This window comes from Diabrotica virgifera, chromosome 2 (assembly GCF_917563875.1).
Source record: "Diabrotica virgifera virgifera chromosome 2, PGI_DIABVI_V3a".
Lineage (NCBI taxonomy): Eukaryota > Metazoa > Arthropoda > Insecta > Coleoptera > Chrysomelidae > Diabrotica > Diabrotica virgifera.
In genome coordinates this window covers 275,709,861-275,728,390 of record NC_065444.1, presented here as the reverse complement: position 1 = coordinate 275,728,390, position 18,530 = coordinate 275,709,861, and the positions used below count along the sequence as shown (strand labels likewise).

At 34.5% G+C, this 18,530-nt stretch overlaps 1 protein-coding gene across 2 annotated transcripts; it reads left to right on the top strand.

Moving 5' to 3' along the window:
* The first annotated feature begins 629 nt into the window (after positions 1-629).
* On the top strand, positions 630-8,127 carry LOC126879886 (uncharacterized). 2 transcript variants are annotated; one of them, XM_050643227.1, is made up of 3 exons: positions 630-813; positions 1,283-1,404; positions 3,728-8,127. In XM_050643227.1, the coding sequence occupies exon 3, from the start codon at positions 3,940-3,942 to the stop codon at positions 7,810-7,812; it is 3,873 nt and encodes a 1,290-aa protein (XP_050499184.1). In that variant the 5' UTR covers positions 630-813; positions 1,283-1,404; positions 3,728-3,939; the 3' UTR covers positions 7,813-8,127. The 2 variants fall into 2 exon arrangements, with proteins under 2 accessions (XP_050499184.1, XP_050499185.1); XM_050643228.1 differs by lacking the exon at positions 1,283-1,404.
* The last annotated feature ends 10,403 nt before the right edge of the window (positions 8,128-18,530 follow it).

Below are 18,530 nucleotides of genomic sequence, written 5' to 3'. Positions count from 1 at the left end.
CACCAAGTGCTCCGTACAATATACCATTAGAAAGGTCTAGAAGCTCACGAAGAAGAAGAAAAAGAAGTTGCATTTGAAATGTGGGTGTACCGACGCATTCTTCGTATATACTAGACCGAACATGTAGCCAACGTGGAGCTAATCCATATAATTGGAAAAGGGAAAGAAATCGTGAACACAATTTATTATCAGAGGCAAAATAGACAGTACGCAAGGGTTGGTCAGAAGAAGACATTCGTGGGTCCAAAATCTGTGGAAGTGGTTTGGATGCACATGGAGGCGCATTGCGCAATGCGAATGTTTACGTTTGGTCGAACTATTCAGAAGTGCCGTATGTAAGCAACATCAGAATTTCCAAATTAATAGCCAACGTTCACAATGGACTTAAAGAAGAAATGTAAAATCAATATCAAATCCTAGTATATTTTATGAAAATATTATATAATTTGTATGAAATGAATAATCAAAGACTTAGAATTATTTTTATAGAAATATTTTAAACTGCATTTTTACAGATCAAGAAGGTCAACTCTGACATAAATAAGTTGTTATCAAACTACATTTTTACAGGTCAAAAAGGTCAACTCTGACGTAAATAAGTTGTTATTAAACTACATTTTTACAGGTCAAAAAGATCAGTTTTATGATGCGGTTTCTACTAATAAAAACGATAAATATATTATTTTGTTCTAGAATTTTAAGCTGAGATAAGAGAGGGTATAAAATGACAGAATCTAACAAGAACATTGTAGATGAGCGAAGGAAATAGTGAATTCAGTGAAGTGTGTGTGTATGTGTGTATACTTTTATAAGGTAGGTGTATTTAGTAAATGTAGAGATTTCTTGTTTTCTGCAATTATTTTAGCACATAATAACAAATTAATATAATTTTATTTCTTTTAAAGGTATTTGATTATACGGTTTATTTCTAATTTCTAATTTGATTTACAAGTATTTTTTATTTCTTGTTTTTTACAAATTGTATGATGTACCTGTCCTCATATTTTTTTGTTGATTTATGTTTTATTTTCAAAAATAATGCCTTTTGATGACACATGTAGCAAGTACTTCGTCTTGTTTTGTCATTTAATTGTTATAAGAGAGAAACGAGACGGGATTTGATTGCTATCTACATTAGGATAGTAGTATTTTATGGTTTATTTCTTATTTCTTGTTTTTATAAATTGTATGATAAATCTGTCCTTATATTTTTAAATAATTTTACGATTTATTTAAAAAAATAGTAGCTTTTTTATGCTACTACCGTATTCCTTCTTTTTAGCAATATACTACCAAGTATAGCTGATTTAACAGTATGACAGTAATGAATTTTTAACAGTATGAGAGTAATCGTGTTGCATTTTATTTTATAAAAATGAATTGTCAATCTTAGTGCTGCATTGGGTAAGTAATACAAATACTATGCGTTATTTTATTATTTTTATTTAAATTCGTACTAGTACACTGTTAAAGTTGGAAATTAAAAAACTAGATGCCCTAGCCGATTTATTTTAACATTTTCACATGTGGACCTAACGGCATAACGGTTAAACGATGGTGTCTCGCATTCTATGTCTGTGCGCTGTTTAAATTGTCAATTAGATTGTTCATCACTATTGCGATGTTTTTTTTTTAATTTTTCTTGGCATTTTCAAAGCAGCCTCGACGATGTGGTTGCTCATTTTTAAACAAAGGCTTGATGAGTTTATTAAATTTATCCGGGAATGCTTGATGTCTTAAATATTCTCTGGAATCTCTATGCATATATGTGACTTCTAATATTTTTTTATAATTAAGGCTGTCCTTTGTCGTAGTCTTGTGGATTTTTATAAAATAGTAAATTATATAGCCCACAAGTAGCTGTATACTTGTTATCGTTAATCCAATCATTTTTGGGAGTAAATTTGATTTCCTTATCGCCCATCATCCATTTATCAGTTTGCCAAACATACTGTGGATCGTAAGCTCTATCAATATCTGGTGAATGATGCCAATATGTTTGAAGGTGTTCATCTTCTTCGTCTATGCTCTCTTCACCCTTCCGTTACATATTTTTTAAGTAATTGTGTTGGTATCCGCTGGTCTCTTCAGTAAGCTCCTTGACACATGTACACACTAAATAATTTCATAACTGTTCTGATATCGAACAGATATATTTAGACCAGTTTGAAACCTGTTCAGACCTGTTCACCACCTGTTCAACACCTGTTCAAGACCTGTTCGAGATCTGTTCAAGACCTGTTCGAGACCTGATCAGACCTGTTCGAGACCTGATCAAAGCTGATCGAGACCTGATCAAACCTGTTCGAGACCTGTTCAAGACCTGTTCGAGACCTGATCAAAGCTGATCGAGACCTGATCAAAGCTGTTCGAGACCTGATCAAAGCTGTTCGAGACCTGATCAAACCTGATCAAAGCTGATCGAGACCTGTTCGAGACCTGATCAAAGCTGATCGAGACCTGATCAAACCTGATCAAAGCTGATCGAGACCTGTTCGAGACCTGATCAAAGCTGATCGAGACCTGATCAAAGCTGTTCGAGACCTGATCAAAGCTGTTCGAGACCTGATCAAACCTGATCAAAGCTGATCGAGACCTGTTCAAGACCTGTTCGAGACCTGATTCAAAGCTGTTCAGAGGTTGCGAGCCCTACAATGAATAAGGATTTAAAGAGAAAACTTATAACTAAACGAAAAAACATCCAAAGTAACTTGAGACAACTAAAACGTACTGATACTTTCATGTATCATCTCTCTCTCTCTTATCGTTTCCCCATTACTGAGGATCATGATTTCTTCCACTATTACTAACAATTCTGTTTCATTGGTCTCTATCTTCAGCTACTCTAAGAACTTCGCGGAATGAGTTTTCAGCTGAATTCTTAATTTGGTCGGACTATCTAGTTGGTAATCGTCCTCTTGATTAATATTTCCAAACTATCGTCACCTCTTCGAACCACGTGACTGAATAATTGCAGAATTCGTTGCAGACATATTGTGTACAGTCTCTTTTTAATGTCGAGTTGGTTAAGAATGGAAACGTTTACCCTATGAGCTGTCCAAGGTATGCGCATCATTGTTCTCCCGCACCACATCTCAAAGATATCAATTCAAATGCCATACCAATATGTCTCTGAACTTCTGCTTCACAGTTACCATCGTTAGTTATACTAGACCCGAGATAGACAAATGTGTTTACTATCTGGTATTCCTGTAACATGTTAGTCAGTTGAATAGTGTCGAATCTGTCGACTACCATTATTTTTGTCATAGCTTTATTGATTTTCAGACCAACTTTATTGCTTCCGTACTTAACTCTTCGCAGGAGATCCAGCATTTCTTGCTCATTTACTGTTATAAGTGTAGTGTTATCAGCAAATCTTAAAATAAAGATTTTGTTACCAGCTACTGTTATTCCGCACTGTTTTCGGATTTTTTCGATAACGTTCTGTATTCATCGTTTGTTCTGTATCTAGTTTTATGTTCTTTCCGCGTTGAATCATAGTCATAGCTCACTAGTATAACACACGGCATGAGTAGGGAAAAATGCAACCAAGTTCAACAAATGTCTTAAATGCAGCACTTTTACATTGATTCTTATGGAAGAACAAGCACAAATTTACACATTTGAGGGGCCTTTTGAGCATAACATAATACCATTCAGTTTTCCGTCCAACTAAAAGAATATTTAATACCCTACATTATGGTATTTTTTCATTCTGTTTCAGATATTCCTAACGTTCAGACGTGTGGTCTGGTGAGTTTGAAATCGTTAAGACGTGCTCTGGTGAGAGATACCTTTTTGATTTTTTGAATATTTTTAATTTTTGATAATTGTTGAATTTCTGATTCAGATTTTTTGATAATTTTTTGGTTTTTCATAAAATTTTTGAAAACTTTTTATTCGCAATATATCTATGAATATTTGCTTTTTTTAAACATGTTGACTAAACTTATTCAGTTAATTGCATCCATCTTAGGCTTAATCAGAAATGATTATCAGGAAGATAATGTTAAGAAAGGGCTGGTAGAGTGTAGGAAAGCTATTAAAATGATACATAATAGGATGAGGTTTGCAAAGACGATTGGTGAAAAGCAGCACCTCGAAGCCCAGATGCGACAGGTGAAAACATTAAGAAACCAACTAAAAGCCGAACAGAAGAAGGGGGCGGGACTTAACAGTCGACCGGAGACTGCTTACAAAAGGGTACAATGGGATGACTCTTTATCTGCATTTAATTCGAGAATTCGGACTGGAGTCATATCAAACCTTAAACACAAGGACCCGGGTAGTTTCCTGGGAGATTGCAAAGCCCTATTCAAACGTAGAATTCATAACGCTCTTAAGCAAAATGAGGCAGTAAAGGTAAATATGGTATTTGGTGGGGAATTTCAAGTAGCCAGCGGAGATAAGATCCTTAATGAAACCAAGTATTTCACTACTTCAAATTCCCCCATCTATAGAGATACTAATATTGAAGAATGGTTCGAGAAAAAAGTAGTGGAGCCCATCTCCAGAGACTTGGAAGAATTTCAAGAACGCGATTCTGGATGGGCTCTAAAGGCAGTTGTTAACCTGGGGGTTAACATTAACAAATTTACACCACAGCTTGGCTCCTCATACATTGAACTTCTCCCTCAGATAAAACGAAAGAAGGCGTGCATTAATGTTAAAAACGATGACGAGTCATGCTTTGCATGGGCTATCATATCGGCATTATACCCTACATCTAAAAATGTCGATTTAATGACATCTTACCCGCACTACTCGAGTGTATTTAAACTTAAAGGTATTCAGTGGCCTATGACCATCAAACAGATTCCGAATTTTGAAAAGCAGAATAATATATCGATCAACGTATACATTTTGAAAAAGGAGAAGAAGAACTATACGACCCTCCCAACTTTCCTAACAAAGAACAAGAAAGATAAACATGTGAATCTTCTTCTTGTTCAAGATACATATGATGAGCAAGGTCCGATTAGATATCATTACGTTTGGATAAAAAATCTATCCCGCCTCCTTTCCAAGCAGCTTAGCAAACGTAATGGAACAAAATATTTCTGCGATACCTGCCTCCATTACTTTCGATCACAGGAACAGTTAAATGTTCATAAGCCATGCTGCAAAGGGCGATCAGATGTTAACTGTGATAGATGTTTACAACCATTTTCATCGTCTACACAGCTAGAAGCCCACACCAACGATTGTGTAAGAATTAATGAAACAGCCATCAAAATGCCAGAACAAAGTCGTAAAATGCTTAGATTTAAGAATTTCAGGAATAAGATTAAAGCCCCCTTTACCGTTTACGCAGATCTCGAAAGTGCTCTAAAACGTACAGGAGATCCTAAGAAACATCAGGAACACATTCCTGTAGCAGTTGGGTATTTCTTCAAATGTTCATATGATGATACCCTTTCGTTTTATAGCTCATATCGAGGAAAGGATTGTATGAAATGGTTCGCAGATGAACTTAATCAGCTTGCTGAGAATGTTTCTACAGTGTTTATGTGCCCATATGATATAGATATGACATCTCAGCAAGAAAGTGATTTTCATACAGCCACTCATTGCCATATCTGCGAGCAGCGCTTCTCCCTCGATGATAAGAAAGTGCGGGACCACAACCACCTCACTCCAGAACATAACTACAGAGGGGCTGCCCATGAAGGGTGTAACATTAATTATAAAGATGCTCACACTATCCCAGTGATATTTCATAACCTTAGCGGATATGACGCCCACTTCATTGTTAATGATATTGCTACTCACATCAAAGGCCCCGTAGATCTTCTTCCTATTACTAAGGAGAAATATATCTCTTTTACGAAACACCTCAATGATGCTCGAATTAAATTCCGTTTTATCGATAGTTTTCGATTTTTGGCGTCTTCTCTCGATAAGCTCTCTTCATATTTGACCGAATATCCTAATCTCCGCTCCCAATATACTTCGCTTCCCGAGGAGAATTTCCATCTCCTAACTAAGAAAGGAATCATGCCATATGATTATATTGATTCTTTTATAAAATTTACTGAAACGTCTCTTCCTCCTATTCAGTCTTTTTATAATAAACTTGAAGATAAACCATGTCCCCGTCGGCATTATCGTAGAGCCCAAGATGTCTGGTCTTCATTCTCCTGTTCCACTCTCGGGGATTATGTCGATTTATACATGAAAACGGACATTCTTCTTCTTGCAGACGTCTTTGAGCAATTTCGAACCAGTTGTCTCAAAACATATAATCTTGACCCAGTTCATTACTTTACTCTTCCCGGCTTCACGTGGGATGCAATGCTTAAGCACACAAAACAGGAACTGGAGCTTTTAACAGATCCAGATATGTTTTTGTTTGTGGAGCGTGGTATTCGTGGTGGTTTGAGTCAAGTTTGCTCGAAACGCCGCGTCCACGCTAATAACAAGTATATGACATCTTACGATCCATCGAAGCCCGACTCATATCTGATGTATTTCGATGTCAATAATCAATATGGCTGGGCAATGTCTCAATTCCTTCCATATGGAGGCTTCGAATGGGTCGATGCCAACATTGATGTCCTATCCATAGCTGACGATGCTTCTGAAGGGTACTTTCTTGAGGTTGATCTGGCGTACCCCCAACATATCCACGATAGTCATAAAGATCTTCCGTTTTGCCCCCAATCATTGAACCCTAAAACTATGCTTCCTCCTAAACGACCGCGAGAGCAAACCAAATTAATGGCTACCCTTCATGATAAAGAAAGATACGTAATTCATTACAGGGCCTTGAAGCAAGCGCTAGCTCACGGATTGGTGCTCAAAAAGATTCACCGAGTCCTGAAATTTAAGCAGTCTCCTTGGTTAAAGTCATACATTGACTTGAATACAAATCTCCGGAAGGTAGCGAAAAATGAATTTGAGAAAAACCTTTTCAAACTTATGAACAATGCTGTGTTCGGCAAGACCATGGAAAATGTACGCAAGCGCGTTGATATTAAATTGCTTACTGAATGGGATGGTCGTTACGGAGCTGAAGCTCGAATAAGCAGTCCATTGTTTAAGAATGTTACTATTTTTAATGAAAATTTGGTAGCTGTCGAGATGAATAGAGCGGAAATATGGTTAGATAAACCAATATATGTGGGCATGAGTATACTGGATTTGGCTAAAACTACGATATATGATTTTCACTATGGGTATTTAAATAGAAGGTTTGGTGAGAACTTTACGACCTGCTATACAGATACCGATAGTGTGATCGTGGAGATACGGGAAAAAGATCCCTATGAGGCTATGAAAACAGACTGTCATCGGCACTTTGACACGTCTGACTATCCTAAAGATAATATTTATGGCATTCCCCAGGTTAACAAGAAGGTGTTGGGTATGATGAAAGATGAGAATAATGGCTGCATTATGACTGATTACATAGGGCTCCGATCTAAATTATACACGACCAAGGTAGCTATCACAGATAATGACATCAAAAAACTGAGGAGGAAGTTGATAGATCAGGAGTATGAGGACGATGAGATTGAAATACTTATTAAAAATTATGGTGTGACAAAGAAGGCGAAGGGGGTTAAGAAATCTGTTGTAAACACTAAAATTAGCTTCGAAGACTACGTCGAGTGTTTAGATAACTTTACAACAAAGACCGCCTCACAGAATCTAATACGCTCAGAGAAGCACCATGTTTATACCATAACACAAAGCAAGATTGCGCTCAGCCCTAATGATGATAAAAGAAATCACCTTCCGGAGTCTTATGACACGCTTCCCTGGGGGCATTATTTAGTTGATAATCTTGAGCTGGACGTTGATTAGATTTAACACAAAGTAAGATTTCAATAAGCCAATCCTATTTTAACATTTATCCTTGATAATTTGATTGACTTTAAGATGGATGTTAATTGAATAGTCATTTTTAAAGCTTTATTTATTACAACTACAATATTGATACCTACATCTGAATCAGTCACTTTTTATTATATTGCTCTTTTCACCTTTTAAAATCACTCATAATTTTATATCAATATGACTAGCATATTTAGGTGATTGAATCATGCCATTCTTTAAAACTTTATTTATTTATTACATAATATTTGGAACAGACCCTTTTTACTACATCCTCTTTCTCAACCTTTCCTTACTCATCGTTTTTATATAATATGATAATTCTAATAGATCTTAGTTTTGTATATACTATCTCTAAATTAAGTATAATTATTAAGATTAGCCCATATAAAAAAGATGTTTAGTTATGACCACTAAAAAGATATCTGTTATAGACCACATAACTATATATAACAGGCAAATTAATGAGCTGTTCTAGTTAACTCTGGAGCCGTTGCTCATGTAGCCTGCAAGTTAAGACAATCGATAACTTAATGGTCTTCTTTCCCCCGATTTAGTTTTAAGTCTTCGATAGCCTGTCATAAAACAGGAGTCGGAAAAATATCTAGTTTTAAGATTAGATAACCTAGAGTTATCGAACAAATTTACCCTCAATAATTCATTTTGAATACTACAGAACATAGTACCGAATGAATTAACACCAAAGTATCGATGTTTTAACATTAATTAGAATACGTAAAAGATGTCAAACAGATCAATAAAAAGATGTCTACTAAACCAAGTTACATAATAATGAGCTTATCTTAGTACGTAAGTTACGTATATTGCTATTATTAAACATATTATCATATAATGTAAAATAATTCATTCCTACTAACCATCATCCTTACTAACATGGCGGTCGATGTAGTCGTACCTTCACGTTGGTGACTGCTGTTAAGAACATATTTTTGTTTTTTCAACAAATTTATGTTCGACCGAATTGACTACCTTTCATTCATTGCATGCTTACATCATTTTTATACATCGCTTTACACACATTCCGTCGCTTAGTTAGTAACATTATTTTATTAACGTTTTTAGATACTTATTTTAACCATTAGTTACTGCTTGACTGTCGTTGCTACCATTTTTTCAAACAGTCTTTGTAGCTATGCACTCTAAATTAATTTATGGTCATAGGTAAATATAGTACATGTATTTTTTATTTCAATAATACTGCTTATTACACTATGTTAAATGCCTTTTCTATGTCAACATATACATCATACCAGTATGTTTCCATTATTAACCCGAGACTGGAAGTACACTACCAACCTACAAAATACAATATTACCCGACTTACCGTAGATAAAATAAAGTATGCAACTCACAATACCATTTATATTTGGTGATTTTCATAATATTACCTGACTTTCTGTAGATAAAATATTGTATGCAACTCACAATACATCTGTATTCAGTAATTTTTATAAAATAATACCCATTTACAGAAAAGACTTGTATAGTGGATGTTTGTTAGATTGACCACACCGTAAGAATGGTATAGGTTCTTTGTAAAGAGCAGGTGTATGATTGGAGGGAGATCCATGTATAGTAGTACTCAAGCAGAGAAGATAATATTGAGGATATTTGTTGGTTTGGACATACTGTAAGAATGGTATACGTTCTTCGACATATACTATTTCTAGTAATACCTCATAGGCTGCTGCACGGTATATCGTTTTCAGCGACACCTGGTCTGTATCTTTTATGAATTGTTTTGAGCGACAGAGAGAGAGAGAGAGAGAGAGAGAGAGAGAGAGAGAGAAATAGGCTGAAGGAGTGTCTTTTACGCTGACATATAGGTGCTAGATGGCTTGGACATACTTACAAGTTGTAGCCGGCGGGCATGAGAAGTCGGTTTGTTTGATAAAACGAAAGAACTCTAATAGACGAAATCTAATCTCACATTTTTTTGACACATTAAAATAGGTCCAATAGCAATGAAGATACGATATAGTGCTGTTTTGGTACTGTTGTCATGTTTGTTTTTTTCTATTGGCGTATCTCCATGCATTCTATTTCTCTTATACTAAAATCAGATCAATAGCAACGGAGATACTAAATAGTGCCGTTTTGGTGAGGACTATGTGTGTTTTTTTTGTCTCAACATATTCATTACCCCTCTTGTTTCGTTTAACGTTCTAATCATTAAAATCAGATCAATAACAACGGAGATATGTAGTAATGCCATTTTGGCAACATCTTTGCGTTTGTTTTTTATTTTATTGTATTCGCTACCCCCTCCACTTTTCAACCATACCTCACACTTCACGATCCTACGAGCCGTCTCGCCTCCACTACAAAACGAGACAAAAACGAGCAGAATGAACCTTAGCGATTTTATTCGTTTTCCCATAAGAAATAACATGGGGCGCCTCCACCAAATAGCCAGAACTCTCCTAGCTCTTTTACTTTGGGGGTTACATTTTCTCCAACCTAATTTTTGGTTAAAATTTTGCTATTTTTGGCAATTTTCACACGTATTATCGATAGTTTTTATTATAATAATATATGTTATGAGGATTTTAAAGATATGAAAATTGGTGTGGAGAAAGTGGACAAAAATAAAAAGGTGATGGTTTGAAAATTATGATCCTATTGTTTATATCTTTGCCGTAAATTCCGGTCAACTTTGACCGGTTGTATCTCCGGAAACACTCGTAATAATTAAACATTTTTTCTTTTAAAAGAAGCGTCCTGCCGCTGATTTTCGAATGCCGTTTTCATAATTTAATTTAGTTTAATATTTCCCGAGATATTCTATTTGTTTATAAGCCAAAAAATTGTTTATAAGTTTAAAGTATTCCTGAGGCCGCTTAAATATTCCAATTTTAATTCTGTAAAGTACATTAGATAGGTATAAAATTGGTAAAATTGAAAAAAACACGATTTTCGGGCGCCATTTGGTTTATAAAAAAAGTAGCACACTATCTGCGGAATTTGGATACCTATATTAATAATACATACAATAATAAGATTCGATTCCAGCAATAAAATTGCTGGTAAATAACTTTTCCTTGTATTTTGCTAATTAGCCCAGAGTAAAAGTAATAGAAGCAAAAAACACCATGAGTTTGGAGAAATAAGTAAAGGAATACAAAAATCTATAACAGCGAACAACTGAAAGTATCTCTCTCTCTCTCCTGTCGTTTCCCCATTACTGAGGATCGTGATTTCTTCCAATATTCCTAACAATGTTTCTCCATTGGTCTCTATCTTCAGCTGCTCTAAGAGCTTCGCAGAATGAGTTTCCAGCTGAATGCTTTATTTGGTCAGACCATCTAGTTGGTGATCGTCCTCTTGATTTTCTCGCCGGAACGTTTCCAGAAACAATTAATCTCTGTAAACTGTCGTCACCTCTGCGAACCACGTGACCAAAGAATTGCAGAATTCGTTGCAGACATATTGTGGACAGCCTTTTTTTAATATTGAGTTGGTTTAGAATGGAAACGTTTGTCCTATGAGCTATCCAAGGTATGCGTAGCATTCTTCTCTAGCACCACATCTCAAAGGCATCAATTTTTGGCGTTCGCATGCGCGAAGGGTCCAAGTCTCTGCTCCGTATAGAAATATTGAGGATAAAGGGGCATTCACCAGTCTCATCTTGATGTTTTGAGAGATAGATCTGTCTTTCCAAACTTTAGTGAGGCCACTCATCGCATTTTTGCCATACCAGTAAGTCTCTGAACTTCTGCTTCACAGTTACCATCGTTAGTTATACTAGACCCGAGATAGACAAAAGTGTTTACTATCTGGTATTCCTGTAAAATGTTAGTCAGTTGAATAGTGTCGAATCTGTCGACCACCATTATTTTTGTCTTAGCTTTATTGATTTTGAGATCAACTTTATTCCTTTCGTGTTCAACTATTCGCAGAAGATCAAACATTTCTTGCTCATTTGCTGTTATAAGTGTAGTGTCATCAGCAAATCTTAAATTGGACATTTTTCTACCAGCTACTGTTATTCCACCGGCCCATCCTTCTAAAACCATCCTCATGCCATGTTCACCATAAATGTTAAATAAATCAGGCGACAACACGCATACTTGTCTAACACCTCTCTCGGTCTTGAATTGGTTTGAAAGGTACTGAAAGTATAAAAGTAAGCAAATCTACCAAACGATTGTAGATAGCAAGAGCGTCGAAGTTCTAACGGAGGTAAATTACTAGTAGTAGTAGAAATTTTTATACAGAATGATACAGAAGTCAACAAGACCATGATGAGCAACTAACAGAAAAATTATAAAAGGTCAGTAAAAATAATTAGTCAACCAAGGAGCCGAATTGATGCCTGATATATCAACAGGGAAAATAAGGCTCGCAGTGAAGAAAATAAAAAAATGCTTATAGAGAAGATATATTAATATCGGTATAAAAGCTGCAAAGATTAAAAGAGACATACTTTTAGATAATATAAAGGCATTCAGCATTTTTATCAAATATAAATAGCTATTTAAAGATAGTAAATAGCATAGTTTTCATATTTTATATCTTTTACTTCACACATTATGTGACAAATTAATAAGATTCTCTGAACTCTGTAATCAATTAGTAGTAATCCGTTATCAAAGTTCAATAATGAAGATGATAGGTATTTATAAAATAAAGCAGTTCCGGTATACATTCCTGTGAATAAATCTCAGCAAATTCTCCCTTAAATCCGAGTATCTAAGATGCCAATAGTCGAGCACAAATCGCGTACCTATCAAACTTGAAATTTGTTAGTAAATCTGGACTTTGTTATGAAGTTACGGTATTAAAATTACTTTACTACCAGTTTGAATTTTGTGGAATACTATTAAGTTAATAAGTAATAACATCGCTAATTGTTAACCAATTTTCGAACTGATAGTCCACTGTTAGATTTTCACAAAACAACTACAATTTTTAGATATTGTAAAGCTTATTTTTGTAATATGATTGACGTCACTGGCTTATCATCCTACATTATATCGATACCACAATCCATTACAAAAAAGGACCAACGCAAGAAGTGTTTGAAGGATTTTTTTAAAGATCTTTGTCTTGCTGTAGATACTCCTCCTCAAATATCTAACAGCATTCGTGGATCTACTTAAGTAACCGGAAGTTACCATGTTTGTCGAAACGAACGGAAAACAGCCTAAAACGAGAAAAAGTTGTGTAGCATGTTTTCTACCTGTGTGTGACGAACATTATTTGTCTAAAACGACATGCATGTTGCGAAAATCCACACTAACATTAAATTTTTGATTTTTGTTTCAAACAAACTATCATTTAAATACAAAATTATTGATTTTTTTTAACATTTATTAAAAAAACAAGCTAAAAATGCGAGCATTATCATAACGAAAACTTTGTTTATTTACGTATTTTAATTCATAATATGGAAAATTGCTATTATGAAAAGTAGTTTAGAATTAATAATTATGTTTTAATGTGCAATTATATCATTATATATTCGAAATTTATATTTTTTATATACCTTGTATAAAATTAATGAAATTTTACATATTATGGTTGCATTATAAATCTTAGAACATAAAGAGCTTTTTATGAAGAATACCTTTTCTTCGTCAAATTAAAAATAAAAGAGTTATAAATGAAAATGTTGTTGGTATCCATAATTTGAGAAAAATCTTCAAATATTTTTTTCCATTAGAAGGATGTAATTGCACATATCAGAACATAATTTTTTATACCAAACAATATTATTTCATATACTGTCGGTTCGCTAAACTCAGACACAACTTGTTAGTGATTTTAGTCAATAATTTTGCCAATTTGACAAGAAAAATAATTACTAATTAGTTAGTAATTACTAAATAATTAGTAATTTTGTCAATTTTGGCAAAATTCGCAAAAACAAAAAAATTACCTACTAAATTCACTAGCCAGTTTTGTCGAGTTTATCGAACCGACTATATTTTAATTTCATAGCAAATGGAACAGTCCATTTATCATAAAGGGGAGGCCGTATTTATACTCGTATAAACCTTTTTTGTTAATAAATTATTGCTTTTAAAATATACTCAAATTGTATTTTTGAACATCTTATTTATTTTATATAATAATTAAATTCACTATCAAATGTCATTGATGTTTTATTAATACTTAATTTAAAATTTAGTTTGACATTCACGAAGTGTCAAACTCAAATGTAAATAACCTATGCTTTGCTTAAGAGGAAACAGTAGCGATCAACAGGTAGCAAAAACGAGTTCCAAGATTGCGGCTGTAATTTTGAATATTTTTTCGAGATATTTGGCACACGTATTCGTAATATAATAAAGAATGGCGGTACAGAGACCAATTTGAAAAATATATTAATATGTGGAAATTACTCTGTAATTAAATACAATATTACAAAAACGAGCCTGTACCGCCATTAAGAAGAACAAAAAATTACACTTTCTTGAAATAAATTTTTTATCCGATGCCTAGGTTTTGTGTCATTTTGGAACTACTAAAATTTTTTATTTCATTAGTAGTTCCAAAATTACACAAAATCTAGGCATCGGATAAAAAATTTATTTGAAAAAGTGTATTTTTTGTTCTTCTTAATGGCGGTACAGGCTCGTTTTTTTAATATTGTATTTAATTACAGAGTAATTTACACATATTAATATATTTTTCAAATTGGGTTCTGTACCGCCATTCTTCATTATATTACGAATACGTGTGCCAAATATCTCGAAAAAATATTCAAAATTACAGCCGCAATCTTGGAACGCGTTTTCGCTACCTTTTTATCGCTACTGTTTCACCTTAACAAATCGAGATTAAAAAACTAGCCTACTTAATAGCAACGATTTCAGCTGGACGTGTAGTATGTCGGTAGAAAGTAAAACGATTGTGACGTCACATTTTATACTTTGAGATCGATTATCTCGAAGACAGTTAGAAATATCGAAATGCCGTTTTCAGATTTGGATTCAGAACATAGAGGTATATATTAACATAGAGATAGTGTCATTCAGAGTGAAGTGACGACACCATCTTTTTTTGAAGTTATACTTCTTTACGGGCGTAATGACGGTGAAATTTTATATGGTAAAACCTAGCGACCGGGCGCATGCGCATTATAACTCTGTTCTGATTGGATGTTCAAATGACATGACAAAAATTATCCAATATGGCAGCTGTGGCACAGCTGTGGGACTGTGATTTGGTTATAATGTATGCTTGTTGCGTTTTAAAATTTGTAGGAAGAGAAACAACAAACAAAAAGTTAGTTAATGGTTATACTGCCTTTTTAAATAAGTAGTTTTCATATTATATTTTTGGACTTATTTACATAGAAGAGATGATTGTTGCATGCCAATGTGAAAGCTCATCAAACTGTGACTAGTATGAGTGCCGCAGATCTCGCTTATTCAAAGCTAAAGAATCTTTCACTGGTAAGTGTTTTATAAATAGTTGATCAAATTTTGTTATGATATTTGAACATAGCCACTTTGCACGACGCAAGTGATTGCGAAATTTATTAGTCGTTATACGGGCTCCGATACCTACCTTGAACCTACCAAAATACATAAGTAGTATGTACCTAATACTTTTATTTACATAATTTGATTGCCATCAAAATTTCTATCAATATTCACCTAATATATTGTTTTCTTACTCTATGTTTTGTTGTATTTTTTCAATTCAAAATCAAAATAATTTGATTTACATAAGTTAAAAATGTCAAAAGGTTAATCTGTTTAGTTAGACGATCTTCGCACATAATGACAAGCTGTCTCTGTGGCGAAGTTTTAATGCGAGTGAATCCCAATACAACGCAAATACCAGCCGCGTGGTAAGTTGATTCGAATCCCAATAGAAACTTTTATTTTTTTATTTTTTTTTATACATTTTATGATTGTAAGTATATTTATTATATAATTTTATTTTCAGAAAATACGTATTTAGTTAAAAAATTTTCCGACAATTAATGTTCAGAAATCATTTGTGGCATTTTTGATGTGTTTGTGTGTGTTTTATTTTTTTATTATTTTAATTTTTGGCACTGTTTTAATAAAAATGTTTGAGAAGTAGTAAGTATAAATTAATTTAATATTTAAATAAAATATAAATAAAAAGTATATTAATTTCGTTTATAATCATATAATCATATAATAGAAGTATAACTTCTTACGTGCGTACAAAGTACACACACATTCTTTTTCTTTAGATTAGTGCTGTTTCACTCTTACGCATAGTAAAGCTGCGACAGTTGTCCTTCCCTTCCGTGCCTATATTCACACTGAATGTCATCTTAGTTTCTCGATACAATGTGCTAGAAAGAGATAACGCAAACCAGTCTTCGAGATCTTGTCGTCAGGAAGCGCCGAGTGACGGCTTCCTCTATGTTAATATATACCTCTATGATTCAGAAGAAAAAACTACATGAGAATCCATCGATAAATCTGATCTGAGTATTGCACGAGCGGCAACGCAATAACATACACACGTTTGCGAATTTATAAACGAAATGTTTTCGTTGAAAATACAAGGTACACATCTACCTATGCCGTCGTTTATGATGGTGGTAGGAAAAATGTAAGCCCCCTGCTGGGAACTGAACGAAGATTTCTTTGTTATATTTGGCTCACATAATCTACTGGATAAATGTAGAGATGTCACAAAAGTTCAAGTCTCTATCTCCTAAAAAAAAATTATCACAATTTAAAAATTTAAAAGTTACAATTGTACCTATGCCGCCAGACAAAGGTTAAGGTAACATATCTATCTTCGAGTCTTATTTTATCCACCTTTGATATAGAACTATTCTTCTCTTTTCCACTGGTTTCTATCCAGCGCTGTGGTCATCCATCTGGATCTGGCATGTTTTTTGAAGTAGTCGCTCCATCTCATCTGAGGCCTCTTCCTCTTCCTCTCTTGTGTTCCCATGGTCGTCAGTAGATCATCTGCTTGTTCAATCTTTCATCTGCTTATCGGCATGACCTGCAAATTTCCATTTGAGTGTTGCCACCCGTTCCTTAACGTCTTTCACTTTGGTTACACCTCTAATCCAAATGTTTGTTTTGCGATCTTTAAGTTTTATATGCAGCATCTTCTTTTTCGTCGATCTTTGCGCTTTTGCCACTTTATTAATATTCTCCTTTGTAATTCTGGTAACAACCTAAAATCCGAGCCTTCTACAATTTGCAAGGCAAACGGATAAATGATCTATCTGGGGAATCTACATACTACAATTATTATCTTTCCTTTTTCAGAAAAATATTCTTTGAATTATAATTTATGTTTTTGTTAGAAGTTAAACTAAATTGTGGTTCCATATTTATTTTTATTAGATTTGTCATCGTTTTTCACGTTCAGCAAATACTGCGAAATCGATGTTTCTGGAAAAACGTGCTATTTATTCACAAAAGAAAATATTAAAGATGGCACTTTGGCTCTTTAATAGAAAACGACGCTCTCGACTGAAACACGTGCACCGTCTATAAAACGACGGACACAAAATTTCGTTCGGTATCCAGCGTGTTCTAAGAAATAATTAGTATGTACAATATTTCATGTATTTTTAAACAAAAATAGTTTTTTTTTGGATATTTTGTACTTATGTGAAAGATACAGAAATGAAAATAGCACGGGAAAAACAAGCCACGAAAGCATTCCATGGAGGGGTATAGAACAAGACTCTAACCAAAGAAAACAAAAGAAGTATCTTTCAGAACATAATGCTGACATGCTCATAGCTCATAATTTACCGGCAGTCAAAAAATTTCTGAATCCTTTGGTTTTAATTTTTATGAAAGCTCTAAAAAATAATGGGCCTTGTCTCGTGGAGTTTGATAATTATCAGTGCAAACTCGGTACACGGGGATTTTTGTGGTCGCTAAATACTAATACCATGTCGGCGATGGTTTCCAAAGTACCTGGTGGCCATAGTGGGAGTTCATCTGGAGATGTGTGGAAATTCGATACAAAATTAGTGCAAACTCATTACTCAGTGGTTTTTGGGGAAGCTGATCACGAACATAATAACAGTGATAGTCTCCAACGCACCTGATGACCACGACAGGCTTTGTCTTCAGGAATTATTTTGTAGAAAATCGATGTAAAATCAGTACAAACTCCTTACTCGTGGGTTATTGGGATCACTGAACACGAATATTATCTCGACGATAGTCTCCGAGGCATCTGATGAGCAGAACCAACTGATTTCATATCGAATTTTCAACTACTGTAGACGAGTCCCCTCCTGAGCACCAAGTGTGTCAAAGGCCATTGACGATATAATATTCATATTCATCGATCCCAAAAACCTTGATTAAAAAGTGTGCACTAATTTTATATCGAATTTCTACAAAATTTCAGGAGACGAGGCGTTCCTTGGTCACCAAATACGACGGAGAGCATTGCCATCATGATATTCATGATCAACGTCCAGAAAAACTTCCGATTAACGTCTTTCCACTCTGATTTTGTATCTAATTTTCACAAACCTCCAGGATATGAGGCCCGTCCTGTTCACCCGGTACATCGGAGACATCGCTGTTATGATATGCGTGATCATCGTCCCCAAAAATTCCTGAATAATGAGTTTGCATTGATTTTTATCGAATTTCCATAAAACTCCAGACGAAGCCAATTTTGGGCACCAGGTGCCTAGGATACCATCGCCATCATAATATTCATGTTCAACGAGCCCAAAA